This window comes from Mastigoproctus giganteus, chromosome 14, assembly GCF_048544385.1.
Source record: "Mastigoproctus giganteus isolate SK-2022 chromosome 14, ASM4854438v1, whole genome shotgun sequence".
Classification (NCBI taxonomy): domain Eukaryota; kingdom Metazoa; phylum Arthropoda; class Arachnida; order Uropygi; family Thelyphonidae; genus Mastigoproctus; species Mastigoproctus giganteus.
The window spans coordinates 110,976,746-110,996,685 of NC_143588.1; the positions used below are offsets into that span (position 1 = coordinate 110,976,746).

At 41.3% G+C, this 19,940-nt stretch overlaps 1 protein-coding gene across 2 annotated transcripts; it reads right to left on the reverse strand.

Annotated features, from left to right (window-relative positions):
• Nucleotides 1-1,641: 1,641 nt before the first annotated feature.
• Nucleotides 1,642-4,638, reverse strand: LOC150075556 (uncharacterized). Of its 2 annotated transcripts, none has more exons than XM_090388710.1 (2): nt 4,344-4,638; nt 1,642-3,052 (listed from the first exon to the last, which is right to left on the reverse strand). In XM_090388710.1, the coding sequence occupies exon 2, from the start codon at nt 2,549-2,551 to the stop codon at nt 1,646-1,648; it is 906 nt and encodes a 301-aa protein (XP_090244836.1). In that variant the 5' UTR covers nt 2,552-3,052; nt 4,344-4,638; the 3' UTR covers nt 1,642-1,645. The 2 variants fall into 2 exon arrangements, with proteins under 2 accessions (XP_090244836.1, XP_090244837.1); XM_090388711.1 differs by lacking the exon at nt 4,344-4,638 and adding an exon at nt 4,068-4,149.
• Between the last annotated feature and the right edge of the window lie 15,302 nt (nt 4,639-19,940).

Genomic DNA, 19,940 nt, shown 5'->3' on the forward strand with positions numbered 1-19,940 from the left:
GAGAATTGAACAGATTCCATGCAAACCACATCATCTACAGAGGGGTCCCCCAAGTTGGCGTCCCTTCTGCCTTATCTTTTGCTGCTGCTCTGAACCCATTTCTCTCTTTGCATCCTGATTGCAGCATTTATGCAGATGACATAAAACTCTCCATCTCATACAAACACAGGGACAAATCTGACATTGTCAACGCCCATTACACTGTCCTAACAGAAGAGCTTGACCTTTATCTTCCAGAATATTGTGCAATCCATTAATCCCACCAAATCAGCTCAAATATCTTTCACCAACTTGAATAAAAAGATGAACATGGACGTATACATCAACGACATTAGGATTAGCATTAGCATAGGCATTTGATGTAAGAAAGCAAGCTTATGCAGCATCAGCCAAAAAAAAAAAAAAAAAAAACCACTTCCACTTCACCCCTCTGTTCGTTCCAGGTTCCAGCCCCCAACAGGATCCAGGTCTTGCATCACAATGATCTAGGGCTTACGTGTGATGAAGGCCTAACTTTCCAAAGGCACTTTGCCAGCATTAAGGCAACAATTCTGTGAGCAACATTGGCAATAAGACAGGAAATTACTGTTATAAACAATCACAAACTTGCCACTCACTATAATCAAACATTTCTCGTTCTGGATCCAATGTACGTCTCAATGATCTGGTCCTCTGCTTCCCTCACTAACATAAAAAAATTAATTTGTATTAAGTACTGAATTTTAAGGTGATTGAACAGTCTTAATAGCCACTTTTTCACCATCTTGCAATCTATAATGTATGCAAACCTTGGTTGTACCACTTGGAATCAGTTTCTTGTGGAAGTAAACTGGCACAACCTCTTTCACTCTGCACCAAACGCATTATTTCCACAAATTTCCACAATCTTGTTGGGGGGGGGGGCTTAGACTGTTCGCATTCTTTGCAATCACGCACAGATTCCCCTCAGAAGCTCATTATAGAATTTAAACATGCTTAGAAGATTATCTCCGGCTAGCATCCTTCAACCATACAACACCCTGAAGACTGACTTCCACAGTTTCTGTGATGATAAAGCATATGGATCTCAGAAGATACAGGACAAGTATCAAGACATACAGCTGTAGCAAATTCCAGATTATCCCCTTCTGGATGCAATCTCTGTTTAATTAACCATACTTTGCTACTTTGCTCAGGAGAATCACTTTGTGTTGACAGCTCGACAAAAGATTGGTGAGGATTGTTCACCATTCAACAACTCCACGTGGACTCAACATATGGTCCACTCCTATTATTTCTTCAATGCAATAGAACGTAATGAGAAACATTGCGGTAGATATCAGTCAAAATTAGGAATCTTATTATAATTTAAAATTCATTAACAAGAACACAGCCAATAATCATGAAATTATGGTAATTTATTAATAAAATAAATAGTAATCAAATGGAAACTGTAAATACATAGAGCTTAAGAAAAATTAATATATTGCTTACAAATAATACATTATGAATATTTCTGAATAAATTATTCACATGACACTGAATTAAAACAGGATTCTAAAAAATCAAAATCTGAACTCGAAAACCTTTGGTTCTTCTAAGTATTAAGAAAAGATTTGGCATTGTCTTTGAAGTTAAAATCAAAATATGATTTTACGCAGCATCTTCAACATTCGTTAGATTTTACACAAGGCGGTTTATTATGGGTGTGTATGAACGAATGCCTTTTAAGTCTATATTTCAGTGAAAATCCTTTGCTACATATTTTGCAAATGAATGGCTTCTCACCAGTATGAACTGACAAATGTCTTTTAAAATTAGCTCTTTTGGAAAAACCTTTTCCACATATTTCACAATTAAATGGCTTTTCTTGAGTGTGAAGCAACAAATGTGATTTTAATTGACTGCTTTCGGAAAAAAGTTTTCCACATCTCTCACAAGTAAATGGTTTTTCACGAGTGTGAACCAACAAATGTGATTTAAAATTACTTCTTTTGAAAAACACTTTTTCACAGATTTCACAAGTTATTGGTTTTTCACGAGTGTGATCCAACAAATGCTTCTTCATATTACTGCTATTGGAAAAACCTTTTCCACACTTTTCACAAATAAATGGTTTCTCCTGAGTGTGAACTAACAAATGTGATTTTAAATTACCACTTTTGGAAAAATCTTTTCCACACGTTTCGCAAGTAAATGGTTTTTCGTGAGTGTGAATCAACAAATGTCTTTTCAAACTATTGCTTTGAGAAAAACGTTTTCCACATATTTCACAACGAAACGGTTTCTCACCGGTGTGAATTTTCTCGTGTTCTTTCAAATGATCAGATCTTGAAAATGCTTTTCCACATACTTCACAAGGGAAGGGTTTCTCCTGGGTATGAACCAATAAATGAACTTTTAAGTGATGTGAATACCGAAATGATTTGCAACAAATTTTGCAAGTGAATGGTTTCTGATGGCTGTGAACTAATGAATGTTTTTTCAGGCTACTTGCAGTGGTGAATGCCTTTCCACACAGTTCACAGACAAATGGCTCTTTATCAGACTGTAAAAATAAATGCGTTTTCATATTACTTGACCTCAAAAATGCCTTACTACAGTTGAAAGATAGCCAGATATTTCACACGATAACAGTTTGTCCGAAATGCAAGATGAGTGTCCATTTATAACGAATGATTTTGAGCATGCTTGAAGCAGAATCTATCTTCTCACAGGACACAGTTGGACAGTTCTGCTTATTTTGGGCTTTTGTTCTTCTTGAAAGAGGTTTTTTCCTCATTAAACGCTTTCTGTTTTATTTTTTCTTTCAGTTACTTTTGCGACAAGAGAATTCGTCTCAAATTTTGATCACAACATTGTGTGTTCTTCTGATTTATTTGCTTCGTTTGATTAACTTTCCTTTCGTGAAAAAGGTTTCTTCTTATTTTCTTTAGAACTGATTTCTAGAATGTACATGAAATCACTGATTACTCACTTCGATATGAATACTTGCTAATGATTTTTAAGAAAAATTGATCCTCTGCTGTTCTGTTTCCCCTGATTCTCAATAAGGTGACCAATTATTTGGATTCTGAAAAAAAAAAGAGGAAAATTAGTAATTAAGGGAAGAGTAATTTGTAAATTTCAAATAAAGCAGAAAATAGAACATAACATACACTAATACAATTAGGAAATAGTCACATACGTTAATGCAACTTAAAATTCTGAAAGAAATGTGAGCAAGAAAAAATGAAAGTAAATTTAATACATCTGACAGACATTGTAAAAAAGCATATCAAAAATATATTATAAATCTAAAACATCACTCAAAAACAGTGGAGTTATTTCATGTGAATGTGAAAGAGAATGGAAAATCTTATTTTGAGAAACAGAAATATGGGTAAAACGTTTCAGGGAATTAAAGAATAAAGTATGCATAAAATGTGAAAAATCTTATTTCAAAATATCCAAGGTATAATATATATCGAACATTATGTAAAAAATGTGCAAAACGTTATCTCATTAACACGTATAATTATATCAGGAAAAGGTTTAGCAGGAACAACGATCCTTGAATCGAACCAGTTAATTGGTTTTCAAAAGCATCGATATCAAATTTATTGTAGGATTTAATTTTGTGTAGATATGAAATCTAATTTAGAACAAGCAATGGTAATGAGGGTGAGGTATTAAATTGGGGAACGGAAAAAGGAGTATTTTAAATAAATAAATAATAAAAATAGCGATAGAAGTAGGATAGCAGGAACATTCATTTCACCCTCATATTGCACTAATAGTTCAACGAACGGGAAGAAATTAGAAATAGATAGCAGAAAGATAAAAAGCATAGAAAAAGTAATTAAAAGACACTAAGCTTGCAGGGGTTGAAAGGCCCAACCTTATAGTAAGGGCTTTGGCATTTGGAAGAATTAGTATAAATGGGAATTAATATAAATGTGGTGTGAATTAACTGTGGAAATTATAACCAATGGTAGTGGGATTAAGAATCAAAGGTGTAGCAAAGTCCAAGTAAAAGAAGGCAGTTCCGAGGAATCAACCATAACACGAATGATTAAAAATTAACATTCTTTTTCTACTTTCCTCACCCTGCTAGTTACTGGCAATTTGTATAACTACAACATTCATTTATGCATATTTAATTCAATATAACTTCTTACACCGGCAGATAGAGTGAGTCTCGCGCATGCTCAGCAAGTCGAACTGCCATCATGATACGATTCGTGACAGGTTGGACTGACACTAAAATTCCGGATTACCACTAAAGGTATGAGGCACTAGAAATTTACCTTAGATGTAATTGCAGATGTACATGTTTCATACTAAGTTTAAAATACGTTAAATTCACGATAGGGTACCCCTACCTTGATTTTTCCGAAGGCGTGGATAAAAGCCGTCCTCGACAGTCATTGCTACACCGAAGTAGGCACGTTTAGATGAATGACGTCACCATCGATCATGTGATACATGACGTAGTGTGGTCGCGTGCATAGTCAACTGGCGAGACTGCACCTTTCCGTCGTAAGCTGGCCCATGACATCAATGGCGTTATATCGTCCAACTCAACAACCGGCAGTCTGAGAGGATGAAATCAGTGGCGTTGCTACCCTGCTGTTTCCTCCGATATCGGCATCCTCTGTGGGCATCCTCTTGTACACATGCGTAGAATGATAGCGAATTAGAGCTAATATGAATGCATTCATTCCACCTGCTGCGTGCGTCCACAAAACTGACAGTCACGTGGTGTCACACGTAAGACACATAAGCTGGTCATGTGACATGCCGTTGGCGACGAGCAGGGAGATTAAGTCGACTTTCAGTACTGCGTACAGGTCTGGGGGCCTCATTTTAGGAAGGATGTAGATTTGCTTGAGCGTGTACAGAGAAGGGCAACAAGATTGGTGAGGGGAATGAAGGGATCCTCTTATCAAGAGAGGCTTAAGTTCTGCAAATTGCAGTGGCTGGAGACTAGGCACCTGCGCGGTGATCTGATTGAGGTGTATAAGGCCTTGAATGGGTTCAGCACGCTGAATTCTGATGGGATCCTTCCACTTGTTCAGATTAACAACCTAAGGGGGCATAAATTCAAATTAAGAAAAGACAGATGTAGAATAGATGTGCGGAAATTTGCCTTTAGCCAGCGGGTGGTTAATTGCTGGAACAAACTTCCATCTGTCGTTGTGGAAGTTGATAGGTTGAATAAATTTAAGGAGGAACTGGACAAACATTTAGAGGGAATGGGTGTGTGAATTTTTCTTTTTTTGTTTGGTTGATGCTGCATAAGCTCATACACTTGCTTTCTTGCATCGCATGCCACCATTACTACTACCTTCGCAGAATGCTACGAATTGCTGTACAGCGAATGACCTCTTTCCACTGACATAACCCCAGGGGCTCACATCTGGCGAGTATGGGCTTGGCACACCCAGGGTCTTGAGCTGGATATCATCATTTTTGGCTGGTGCAGCATAAGCCCCAAGCTTCCTTGCACCATATGGCTAATAATAATAATAAAATGGCAGGCATTCGGTGGCGCTAAAAGATAAACATTCATCAAAGAGAATAATTAGGATAAAGACACATTAAAAATCCATGGAAGGGACTCCCGTTTGTAAAAATTAGCATTCTTAAAATTAAAAAAAGAAAAATCTAGTGGAGATGTACACTCTTGGGAAAATTATTTTCTTCTTCTTTTTTTTTTCTTTCACTAAAATCTATACATAATCACTGAAGCTTAAAAAGCAGAATTGACTGATAATACAGATCAAGGACATGGGGACGGTGAATGTTCTTGAAATATTGATCCAAAAAGGAAGTACGTGATGATTTTTTAAAGAGCAGTATTTCTATTTGCAATTTACTTTATTTCCATTTGCAATGGGAATACTCCTCAGCCTACAATAATTTTTTTACCACCAGAAAGTGCGATTCACGATGTCTTAGTCAGTTAGACCTCCAGCTGTCATGCACTCCCGTAATCAATTTATCCATGTCCTCCTAGGTCTTCTTCTTCTTCCTGGAGGTATCCATTCCAGGATTTCTTTTGCATATCTGGTTTCTTGCATCCGTTTTACATGTCGATACCATTTTAAACGCTACTCTTTGATAGAGGCAATTATATCCTTTTTCGCTTCCATTTTGTCTTCACTTCTTTTTCTGTCCCTTCTAGAAGTTCTTGCTGAGCGTCTCCAAAAATCCATTTCTGTTGAGAGCAATTTGTTTTCTCATCACTAAGTCCAGATCTCAGTCCCATATAATACAGTGGTGTGCAAAACATAAGGACCAACACAATTTCTAAAGGTTACAACAACAAAATCAAACGAAGCAGCCTGTGGCGATTTGCATAACTGCGACAGTTCAGTAGAAAGCAGGTGCACATGCAAAAATTTGAATCGTGATAAGAGGGCGCACATAAACAGATAGAATCAGCAGTTTGGATGATTACCAGTGATTTTTAGGTAAAGCGTGGTAATAGAAATCATACAATATATGATTTCTATTGCTAAATACGATATGTAATTTTTCAATATAATGAAGTTTCATTTAATGTTAACTGCAAGCATGCCACCTTCGTTCTACGTGAGAGCACCCTTCGATTGGTTTCATACAGTGCTACAGACAACGAAATGGCAGTAGACAACATCTGGATGACTTTACCCGGGGTCGAATAATTGGGAAGCGCGAGGACGGTCGAAGTGCGAGGAGTGTGGCTGCAGAGTTCGGTATCGCCCATAGCATCTCACGTGGGTGGTCGACCTTCAGAACACAGGTACAGCTGTTCGAAAGGCCAGTGGTGGTCGTCCACGAAAAACAACACCCAATGATAACCGCTATGTACTCCTACAGCCCAAGAGGGGCTGACATCAGACAGCTGGATCCATTGCAAACCAGCTGCACAGGACGAAGAATATCGCGGTTTGCTCTGGCCAGGCAACTCCACAAAGGTGGACTGTTTGCCCGACGACTTGTACGCTGTATCCCTTTTAAATCTGCCCATCAGAAACACCGTTTACAGTGGTGCATCGAACACAAGGACTGGACAGCAGCAGCACAATGGGACTAGATTCAGTCTCAGTAGCGATTTTGGGCGTCAGCTAATCTGGCGAGAGGTTGGCACACGGTATCACCCCGCAAATATCACTGAACGGGGTTCGAGGTGTTGTCTAGGGAGGCGTTATCTTGGATGGATATACACAGCTCCAGAAAAGGAAGACGGTACTGTAACCGGTGCACGCAACTGTACTGAGGTAATACTTCTCTATGTGCGTCTGTTCCGAGGTGCCATTAGCCCGGAGTTCGTGTTTTTGATGATAACGCCACACCTCATCGCACTGCAGCTGTTGATATGCTTTTGGAAAGTGAGGACCTTGTTCGTATGGATTGGCCTGCCCCTTTCTGCCGATCTAAATTCCATCGAACACATATAGGACGCGCTGGGGAGACCCCTAGCGGCACGTCCACACCCACCAGAAAATGTTCACCAGCTGAAGATGCGCTGACAGAGGAATGGACGATGTTACCGCAAGAACTTATCAACAACATTGTTCTAAGCATGGACAGGCGGTGCAAAGCCTGCATCGACATTGGGAGTGGGGGTGGCCATATCTCCTACTGAGGACCATCTCTTCCCTTTGGCAGTGATGTATCTGTATCATGGTTTGTTGCCTTTTTTTGAATAAAGTCCCTCTGTACCGTTTTGTTTCCGTTGTTGTGTCGGTGTTGTTTTCTTCATCATTTCCGAAAAGCATATCAAAGGAACCTCAGAGGTTCCTTTGGTATGCTTTTCCCAGCCGTAGCCTAGTGGTCAGGCGCGCGGGTGCATAAGTACACGTGCCTTGAGTGACCGGGGTTCAAACCCGTGACTACTGAATACGGTGCTGTTTCTTGTATTCTGCCTATCTTGTGAACTCCTCTGACCGTTTGGTCGTCAAGGAGTATAAACAGAAAATTTATTTATTTATTTATATCCAGGCCATTCCTATGAAAAGCTATAGGTGAAAACCTGACTGGTCCTTAACAGGGAAAAATATCCTATTTATTATGTAATTAAAGGAATCAGGCCCCGGGTATGGAATTCAGTGTTCTATACACAAGAACAAAAAAATAAAATATACTGTTGCATGTGCAATTATTTTAATCTTTTTTCTTTTTTTTCCCCAAATGAACTAGGAAAAAAAGTTGCATTTTTTCGTTATATAATTTTAAACTAAATAATAGTAGTAACCGAGGCATGCGATACAATAAAGCAAACTTGTGCAGCATCAGCCACAAAAAAAAAAAAAATAAAAACATTTCACACGTCCATTCCCTCTAAGCGTTTGTCCAGTTCCTCTTTGAATTTGTTTAAACCATCAACATCCATAACGACAGATGGAAGTTTGTTCCAGCAGTCAACAACCCACTGGCTAAAGGCACACATCTATTCTACGACTGTCTTTCCTCAATTCGAATGTCCCCTCAAGAGGTAGAATCCCATCAGCATTGAGCATGCTCAAACCATTCAAGGCCTTATTCACCTCAATCAGATCGCCTCGCAGGTCTCCTAGTCTCCAGAAGCTGCAATTTGCAGAACTTAAGCCTTTCTTCATAAGAGCACCCATTTCTTCCCTTCACCAATCTCGTTGCCCTTCTATGTCCTCGTTTCAGCAGCTCGACATGCTCCTTAAAATGAGGCCTCCAGACCTGTATACAGTACTCAAAGTGTGGCCTGACCATTGCCTTATAGAAGGGGATAATCACCTTCTTATCCCTGCTAGAAAAATTCCTGTATATCATTGAGAAGACACCATGAGCTACTCTTGCAGCCCGTCTGCACTGCTCAGAAAACTTCATATCTGACTGCACATTAACCACAGGTTCTTTTCATTCTCTACCACCTTGAATGTAGTACCAGACACTTGATATGTTACTGTGGGGTTACAGCTATCCATGGACATGTTAGGCACTTCCTTAAAAGGCGCCACCAGGACCGAAGTCCATTTGCGCTAATCAATATCATTAATAAATACAGAAAACAACAATGAACCGAACACTGAAACCTGGTGGACTCCACTAATAACATTAGTCCAAGAAGAGCAATGCCCATTGATTACCACAAAAGTGTCAACTAACTGGGTACGCGTTGTATATAAAAAGGAATACCAGGGGCAAAATTTTGCAAGAAAAAGATATTAATACCATTTTATTATTCGAATTTGAAACAACGTTTCTTGATTCGTTCTGATATATTTAAAAGTTTCCCTTTATAACCATCTGTACATAAATTACGATATTCAAAATTATATTTATTACTAAAATGTTACTGCCAATCATTTTCAGTAAGTTTGGTTGTTGTTTTTTGTCCAATTCTGGTGGTTGACGCTGGAAGAGACGCCAGGATTGTTCGACATAGGACAATATAATCGTGTATATAATTCTCTGGTTGGAGTTTACTTCGTTATGCGATTAGTTGTAATCTTTTATAGGAAATTTGGTAAGTGAGAAATGAAAAGTAAGTTTAAAATGCGTTAATTCTTCTAGCTAGTGAGGTGATAGTTACTAGAATAAATTAATACCAGGATTTGGTGAAATTCAAAATTCACATGCTCGATGGAAGTTATGTAAACAGTGTACCTAAGAAAAAAGAATGGTAGATTTACATTAAATATTTTTTTTAGTTAAGAATAGGAGGAATTACCCCTACGATGTCTTGTAGAACACTTCGGTGCTGATACTCTCGGTTGTTGAATGGACTGTACAAAGAGTTTACATGTATTCCACACCCTAGTACACAAAATCAATGATCCAATGCACCGTGGAGTCGAAGGACCACGGAGCTGCACTATTCTCAGTAACGTCTGTCCTACTAAGTTTCCAAAGAATGTCTCTTCACGTGAATTGGATGTTGTTTACTTTGCCTCCTTGAGCATGCTCTAACACTATTCTCGGCTTCCCTAGCCGCTGTTCCCATTCTTCTAATTTAACAGTTAATGTTTCCGATCCTACTGGCACGTGTTTTTTTAAATGCTCCACCCCCCAGTAATTTGTCACTACCCTCGCCTAATGTCCCTTCTGTTTCGGCGTCATCTGAACTTAGCTCATTCAGATTTTGTATTGTGTCCTTTCCTTTTTCTACAATTTGCCTCTTTCCTTTTCCTTTTCCCTCTAGACTTTCTTCGTCTTTGTTATCCCCCCCTTCATACCTCTTGCTATTTCCACCGTTTCCATTAAAGTGGGGGTGTCTTGACTTATGTCTATAACCCCTTTTTCTTTCCCTGTTCCTGTAATTAGATTCACTGGTTCAGCTGACAGTATCTTTTTTATGACTCCCTGTGGCCTTAAAATGACCATCTTACCTTTTTCCGAATTTTCTTCGCCTACTTTTCCTTCCCCACCTCTGATGGCATGTGCATATGACCTAACTGGGCAGCTTCCCGCTTTGTGGCTTGTCTCCCCAAATTTATTGCATGCTTAGTAAAAACATAGTAAAAACGGTGCCGTCTGGGTGGTGGTATCCATCTGAGAAAAAGTAACATTTGTCTTCTTCTCATGTGAAGCGTTACTTATTCGAAGTAGTGCAATATCTTGGCAACTCGTTGTGAAGGAATTCACAATATGAGATATAACTTAAAACGATGCCGTTTTACTAATATTCTGATTTATTCAGATATAGCTATGTATTTCTGATGCGCTTCCACTATATTTATACAGTACTTTGCTTAGCACCGAAAGCAGGGCTATTGGTCGATATGATTCTGGTATCTGTGGCTGTTTGGATGGGTTTTTAAGTATAAGTTTCACGCTGGCAACCTTCCAGTCTGAGGGAAACCAGCCAGAGCTGAAGCAGTGGTTGTACAAATCTAGGAAGAGGTCAGGGGTATATTTGGCAACTTTCTTTACTATTTCCGGCTCCAGCATGTCCGGACCTGGAGTTCTTTTGCTTTTTAATTTGCTTATGGCTGTTTGTAATTCATGGTGAGTGAAGAGCTCTTCCATTCGGGAGGTTTGGTAAGCTTCGTTGGCCAGACAAAGTAGCTATTGTTCAGGAGTATCATTTCCGTTTAGTGGTTTGAAGGTGGTATTTAGGATTTTGTTGATTGAATCTTGCCAATTTTTTGTCATAGTGCCTTGCGGGGTGATTGTGGAGGATGTCACCTCCCCTCTGGGCAGTTTGTTCATGGTTATATGATATATTATGCTCCATGGGCCCGAATTGCCTACAGTAGACCCTAGGTGCTCCCAGGACAGCTTCTTCCGCCGCCTGATCATCGCGATATATATATTCCTGGCATCCCTGTAATGCTGCCTGAGGAACTCCACCTCAGGTGGGGGCCAGGTCCATCTAGCTCTCTGGAAGGCTCGTCTCTTTTGGTTCATTTCCCGTCTCAGTACTTCAAGTTCTCGTGACCACCACGGGACTGCTCCCGGCTGTGGGGTCCTTGTCCTGATCGTCTGTTTTGCAGCACTTGTTATTGCATGTTGGTCGTGATCCGGTGTGCAGCTCAGTAGTTGGTCGGTTTGTAGGTTGTTGGCTTTGCAGATGATAGCCTCTTTGAATTGTTGCCAGTTCGCTCTATCTGCTGCATACCTGTTTAGTTTGAGACTAATGACTGGGGCTCTGTGGAGTGATCTTTGCATGTCCAATGTGATAGCTCGGTGGTCGGAAGTGGTTCAGTTCTCTTGAACCTTCCAGGCTGCAATGTGACTGGCAAGAGAACTGGTGGCATCCCAAAGGGTTGAACTGAAGGTGGGTAGATTATTGGGATGGTTTAGGACAACAAAGCCACTGTTGATCAAAAAATCTTCCATGTGTTGTCCATTTCTGGACCCCCTGCGTTCTGGGGTCTCGCTGTGCCACAGAGGTGAGCGGCAGTTCAAGTCAGCGGACACAAGTATCCTGGCTCCATGTAGCTCGGTGAGTACATGTTGCAATGAGAATATCAACGCCCAGACGACAGTACAAGGATATCACATACAATTCTCCCAGTGACGATATTATGTGTGCACAGGATGCCCACTCAGAACACAGATAGGTGATCTTTGTCACTGTTATATTAGGGTTTCTCACCACTATAGCCGCCCAGGGGGTCACTCCACCCACCTGGACAATCTTGTAATTGAGAGGGTATCCCCGTACAGCCCTGGCGCAGGTGTAAGGTTATTGTAGCAGTATGATGTCAAGATTTTCTTCCTCTGCCTTTTGCCTAACCTGTCCCGCAACGACAATGTCCCGCTGCGCATTTAGCTGGAGGAATTTAATGCAGCTTGTGTTGTATCTTTTAGGAAGAGTCCCCATAGTGGATCTTTAGTTGTTGTGCGCCTTTTGCTTTTATGTAGACAGGGCATTTGCTGTCTCTGAGTGAGTGTGTGTGAGGGAGTTTCTGCCATTTACAATTTGCACAAACTGGATCGTTTGCTTTGTTCAGGCAGTTTGCGAAGTTGTTCCCCTTCTCAGCACAATGTCCGCATGTTGCTTCTTGTTGGGTGCATGTGTGCGTGGTGTGCCCGATTCGGCAACACCGGAAACATTTCGGGACCGCGATGTGCTCTTTGTACCAGTGGGAGCTCCAATTTATGTATATTTTTGTCTGTTTTGTGATCTCTTGCCAGGCTTCAGGGGCTAGTTCGAGTACCCAGTTTGAGGATCCTCTATTTCTGCTCTTAGTTTGGAATTTCGGCGTTATAAGGCTGGTAGGATCTCTGTCAGGTAGTGCCTGTTGGAGGTTGCACCTGTACACTTCTTCACATATGGAGGAAGAGCTTAGGTCGTTGTCAATGTCTATTATGACAATAGAGGGGCCTTTCTCTCTGGGCGGCTCGGCTGTGAGCCCGAGCGTGGGGATCCTGGAGTTGTTCATAATGAGGTTTTCGTCATCCTTGGTTGCAGTTTCGATGATGACCCCTATGTTCCGCGTCTTTCTAATGGATTTGATTTTGGCAGATCTGAAGTCTTGAGTCAGGGAGTCGACCACTATTTTCTTTACTTCTTCGCTGGTTTTGTGGGAGTCATTTGTAGTGGGTTTAAGAACCACAAGACGTGGCTTTGGAGGTAATGTCTTCCTAGGAGTAGGCGTGGAAGTGGTGGTTATAGTTGTAGCTGTGGTTGTGATTTTGTTCCTCAGCGCCTCTGAATAGGTAGGGTCGCGCTGTGGCATTTCCCTTTCCCCTCCTTGTAGGTATGCCTCCAGTGTAGCATTCACTTTCTCATATTCCACGTGCGTTTTGTATAAAATAATCTCGAGTTTTGTCCACAAGGAGACCATGTCGGCGCGGAGCCATGCGGTCACTCGATTGCTCTGTTCCTAAAGGAACGTCCTCGAGTGAGTGCCTGAGTGCGAGCATCTGATCAAGCACAAGGCCTTCTGGCAAGGCTGGCTCTAAGGTGCAGCGTTCTTCAACAATTTCCAGTTGTTGACTATGTTGTTGTTGCTTCCTTTCAGGTTCAGATTGGAACCTAGTTTCCCTTTCTGGTTTAGGGCCAGTTAGCCTCTTGTTTCGCTTTTTGGAGAGAGAGAGAGAGAGAGGAGCTGGTTTCTGTTCATCACCGCCGTCTCTTGGGTCGTCAATTAGTATAGTTTCGGGCGCTTTCCCGCCGTTCTCTTCCGTTTGGGTGAGATCTTCTGATGGAATATTGGTCAGGTCGGAAAAACGGGGTTTCCGAATTAACGGGGTTATGTCGGTGGATCCTTATAGGGGATACGAAATGAAGAATTTTGAGGGGTAACACAAGTCCGTGCGTTTATTAGGAGCTGCACAGCTCTCTGTTGAAGATTTGGGCTATTCCCCAGTCACGTGAGGGGGGGGACAGCAAATTTCAAATTTGTCACAGAAGGACACAGCTACTTCCTCTCGGGATATTCGTGGACGTTGAAGACGATGGCAAGGTCTGTTTCTCAGCTAAAGTTGTAAATTCCAAGATAGATTCTGTCCATATAAAGTTTATGGCAGGCAGGAGGGGGATCACAAAATACATGTTTATAAGGTAGGAAACCCGGTAAACACACAAATTCGTGGAGCACTCTTGCAGCTCGGGCTTGGCACGATATGGGGCACCTCCCCAGTCAAGTGCAATCTACCAGCGTGGCAACCACTTTACTTAGGTGCCTCTCTATGGCGCTGATGTCAGCCACATGGTGACCATGCGGTCTGACAACAAAGGACACAGACAGAAAACGCTGATAAATTGCTGAATTTCCCGTAAGTTAATAAAGTCTTCTCACCTAAGGAGTCCTCATATGAAAATCAATCGATGAGCACACTTTTCTTGAAATAATTATACATTTAAAACACATTTTTAGACATTTTTAGACACCACACCACGAGGTCCCAAGTTCGCATCCCATCGATGAAGTGAAGAATTTTTATGGAACTTTTTCAGAACGAGCTGAGTTAGTCGGTCTAAGTTGAGGGTACAGTGGTTTTTTTGACAAGACAACTCGGGTTTTTCGCTCAGCAAGCAGGAATCGACCAGAGAACCCACGCAATGTACAGACAAAATAAATATATGGGTAGATGTAATCATCTACGGATGACCCTAATATCATAATCTCTTAACCAGTTGGAAACAAAGGCGATTTACCTCGAGTACTGATAGACTTTCGGTTAGTGCATGCGCAGGCGCCTCCGTAGCCAGGTGGGAAGGAGCAGCAGTGCGTAGCACACGCTTCTTGATTAGACCGGAGTTCGAGCCGGTCACCACCAAATACGGAGGATGCGGAAAGGATCAGGGAATGATCACCGCATATTCCGGAGCAATATGGCCTTAGTTGCTAATGCTCCTAAAAACCAAACAAACAACAACAACAAACAGTGCCATAAGCACTGCAAGTTGATTCCTTAAATACTAATATGATAAAAGTTACTTGATACTTTTAAGACGAAATTATCATTAAGCCCATCTCGATTCAGTTCAGCCTACAGGCAAATCGAAATACTGCTCAATACTGAAATACCACTTGGCATGAGTCCGATACAAAGGCCTTTCACCTTTCAAAGGTTTTAGCTAAAATGGACAGAGAACCCGGGAACACCAGGCTAACCGAATATTTTCTCTCACACACCTCAGAGATGCGCTGAGTTTGCGAAAAAATGGCGGAAAAAAAATTACCTGACAATGACTGAGATTGGCGAACTGACCAGGACGCTCTAGCCCAGTTCACTTTTAATCCTCATCCCTTGGGCAGGGGAAGGTGTTCTGTCCCCCCTTTCCTGCTTCCCTCTGTGGGACTTGTCTCCACTTACCAGTTTGGGGTTGTCTACCCTATCATCCCAATTTTTCTACTGCTCCCCCTCCTTCAGACTCTAATCTGTCCCATTTTTATTTTTTTATTATTTTTTAATTTTAACGTTTTTTCTCCTTTTTGTTAGGCCCTTGCCACTGAAATCAGACGGCAGAGCCTGCTAGTGTACTTAAGCGATCCCTCTACTGCCTGACCTGTGTCCTCAGGTAAAAGTGTGGCAACGGGGAGTACCACTAGGGTCTCAACGGCTAAATGGTCAGAAGAACAACACTACAAACATTGCACTTTTTTAAACCTCTGGCATTCACAGAGTTCTGTGCTACACAAACAGAGTAAATAACCGGGAGATGCAGGAACCCCGTGGGGCCGTTAGACATCGAACACTTTACATTCCCGTTGTCTCCACATCACAGAACAGACTTGCTTCCCATTTGTCAGGGTTTCAAATCGCATGTTCATGGCACCAGTTTCAACGAACTCTGTGGTGGTTTTGAGTTAATGCGATACAAACTACTGATTTCCTTGAGTGGAGTCCACTTGAATTCAGTCTTCTTAACAGTCTGGTTCGAAAGTTTTCAAGTGTGGCCGCAGTAACATCAATAATCTGTTGACGCAGGACATCATAGGGTTCCAACTTGCTGTTAGAGCAAAATAGCGGTCTGTTCTATTTGATGTATCCCTCGGGCGATCTTGGCCAGCTCTTCTTATAATGGTTCCTGCCGAGATGACACTGCTGGACACATTACTCAAACGAACCACATCCGCCTTCGACTACTCGGCTTCAAGTCTTTCAACAACCAGGCTTGGACTCGTGACTTCGAAACCAAACCTTTTGAAGACAGAAAAGCTAGCGTCCTTCAGACAGGACATAATAATACACAAGCATGGCAACAACAGAGTGGCCCATCCACATGCGCATCAGTAACTATCAGATGCTATATTCACATTTTTACAGATATCCATTGCAGTGGATATCTGTAAAAATTAGGAATCTTAGCTAGGCGCATTATAGCCTAAGCTGCTCTTGCGCCAATACCTTTCAAATAACAACAACCCTTCTAGCTATGCTCACCCCACGCCTGTTGGCGGGCGTGTGAGCATAAGCAATAAACTCAATAAATAATAATAATCAGCAATGAATGCCATCCTGAGTGGCATTAGTTGCAAACTCCATACACTAGAAGGCTATTCTCTTTGCTGCAGAATATGATGTTGTTTGTTTAATGGACACCTGACAGAACTAAAATAGATCTATTGACATCCTTTGCATTCCATTAAACTATGCTGCTCGATGTAATGGACAAGCCATTCGCCACGGTGTTGGAGTGGCAACCATTTATAAAAATTCCTTTTCTCTCATAGGACCAGCTCAAGTAAGATTTTGAAGCCATCTCTGTAATACCGACCTCAATGAAATTAGAACACAGATCTGGACTGTCCAGCTTTCTCCAGAACACACCGTACACGTTAGAACGGAATAAGAAGTCTGGATTACTAACGTACAACGTTACGTCCCTACTATTCTCATAGGCGACTTCAACATGCCCCTAGCAAGGTACTCAATGGCTCGGTCTTCTCTGATAAACATACTATATATGGTTCATTCCCATTTCACATCCACCGAACACGGGCAAATCAGCAACTCAACATCAATTTCGCAACATCCCTTATACAGAATTATCATGCCAACCATCTCCTTCAATTCGTCTCTTTGATTTCCGAAATACGCAAAATCTTACTGGGGCCCTAGGCCCTCCACAATCTTTGCAATTACGCATGGATTCCTCTAAGAAGCTCATTACAGAATTTAATCATGTATACAAGATTATTTACGGCTAACATCCTCCAAATGTACAACTCTCTGAAGACTGACTCCAAGTTCTGTGATAATAAAGCGTACAGGTCTCATTAGCATTAGCATTAGCATTAGCATTAGCATTAGCATTAGTAGAGGCATTTGATGCAAGAAAGCAAGTTTATGCAGCATCAGCCAAAAATAAAAAATAAAAAAAAAATAAAAATAAAAATAAAAATAAAAGAAACCACTTCCACTTCACCCCTCTGTTTGTTCAAAATACCTGTCCAGCTGAGCCTTAAACTTATTTAGGCTATCAACCTCCACAACAAGGGATGGAAGTCTGTTCCACCAACCAACCACCCGCTGGCTAAAGGCAAATTTCCGCATGTCTATCCTACATCTGTCTTTCCTCAATTTGAATTTATGCCCTCTCAGGTGATTATTCTGAGCGAGAGGAAGAATCCCATCAGCATTGAGCATGCTCAAACCATTCAAGGCTTTATACACCTCTATCAAATCACCTCGCTGGTGCCTAGTCTCCAGACACTGTAATTTGCAAAACTTAAGCCTTTCTTCGTAAGAGCACCCCTTTGTTCCATTCACTAATCTTGTTGCCCTTCTCTGTACTCGTTCCAACAGCTCTACATCCTTCTTGAAATGAGGCTTCCAGACCTGCATACAGTATTCTAGGTGTGGCCTGACCATTGCCTTATACAAGGGAATAATCACCTCCTTATCCCTGCTAGAAAAATTCCTATATATCATTGACAATACACCATGAGCTACTTTTGCAGCCCGTCTGCACTGCTCAGAGAACTTCATATCTGCCTGCGCAACCACCCCCAGGTCCCTTTCATTCTCTACCACTGTCAGTGTAGTACCACAGAGTTGATACGTTGCTCTGGGGTTGCTGTTTCCCATGTGTAGTACTTTACATTTGTCAATGTTAAACTTCATTTGCCACCTCTCAACCCATCTGCTCAACCTTTCCAGATCCTGTTGCAGCAGCATAGTGTCAGTAGTGTCATTGACAACCCTGCCTACCTTTGTATCGTCTGCAAACTTTGACATTAAGCTTGATATACCATCATCAATATCATTTATGAATACAGAAAACAATAATGGACCCAACACTGAGCCCTGAGGGACTCCACTAATAACATTAGTCCACGACGAACAGTGTCCATTGATTACTACTCTCTGTCTTCTCCCCCTCAGCCACCCCTTTATCCACAGCAGCAATTTGTCTCCAATGTCACACTGTTCCAATTTGTGCAGCAGTCTTCCATGTGCAACAGTATCAAAAGCCTTTCTAAGATCCAAGTATATAATATCAAAGTTATTCCCTGCATCCAGTTCCTTTGTGACTGCATCATAGTATCCAATCAAATTGGCCAGGCAAGACTTCCCCTTAACAAAACCATGCTGTGCCCGAGCTATAACTGAAGTCTTGTCTAAATGATCCTGCAGTGCTTCCTTAACTAGTGCCTCCATTAATTTTCCTGGAACAGAAGTTAAACTCACAGGTCTATAATTACTTGTGTCAGCCTTTGATCCTCCTTTGTGAATTGGGGTCACATTTGCACATTTCCAGTCTATGGGTACTTCCCCTGAGTCCAAGGAAGCTCTCATAATTATGGCTAAGGGTTTGCTTAGTTGCTTTGCCGCCTCCTTTAATATAACTGGATAGATCCCATCCACCCCGGGTGCCTTTCTTGTGTTTATCCTCAACAATTTCTCCTCCACTTTACTCTCAGTTATTACAAGATTCTCTAGCTTACTGCTAGAGTTGAATACACCTCTGGCTTTCCCCTCGCTAAATAACTCCTCATGTGTGAATGTCGATGCAAAATATTCATTTAGTTTGTTAGCTACCTGAGCAGGATCATCAACAGTTGACCTATCGATATCAAGTGGACCAATCTGATTCATGCCCTTCTTCTAGAGTTTACATAAGTAAAGAACTCTTTGCTGTTTTTCTTTGCATCCCTTGCCAAAGATTTCTCGTAATCTGCCTTCACCTGCCTAACCTCCTTTGTAACTTGGTTACAGATCAACTTGTATCTATCATAGGCTTCTGTGTCATGTGTTAATTTGTATGTATCCCATGCATGTTTCTTCTCTGCCATATGCCTCATCAGTTCATCTGACATCCATTTTGGCCTAAACCTTGAACAATATTTCTTAGTTGGTATGTAAAGCCTAGTAGCTTCCAAGATAAGTTCTTTGAATGCTTCCCATTTTGCATTTGCTGTTGGTAACATCATCAGTTGGTCCCACTGTATAGAATTTAAATACTGTCTCAGTCCATCGTAGTCGCCTTTACGAAAGCAATAACCCTTCCCTTTACCCCTAATGGTAGTTACCTCTTTGAGTAAATCCCACTTCAGCACACTGTGATCACTGCCACCTAGTGGTTCATTTATCTGCAGATTCTTAATGCATGAATTATCACTGCTGATAATCAAATCAAGAGTATTACTCCCTCTAGTTGCCTCCCGAACATGCTGATGTAGAAAACGATCATCCAATAAATCCACAAAAGCCTCGCTAGTGTTTGAGTAACCAGCCCCCAAATTCCAGTCAATATCTGGGAAATTAAAATCTCCCATTATAAGACTCCCTGATTTACTGGCCCACTCTATTTCCCTGTACGGCTCCTTATTATACTCATCAGAGTCATTAGGCCTATAGCACACTCCTACTCTCAATTTTGATCTCCCAATGTTTATGTCACACCAAACTGACTCAACACTGCACTGTCCAGCGATGTCCACTGGCTTCACTTCCTTGGATTTTATGTATTTCTTAACTAATAGCATAACCCCTCCTCCCTTCCTATCCAGTCTATCGTTTCTGTAGACGTTGTACTCCCCAAATTCCAGTACTGCATTCCTTATATCTGTGTGACACCACATCTCTGATATCCCAACAATATCTGCCTT

Coding starts and splice junctions, on each gene's coding strand:
- LOC150075556 (XM_090388710.1), bottom strand. CDS start 2,551: ATGAAAACGCATTTATTTTTACAGTCTGATAAAGAGCCATTTGTCTGT.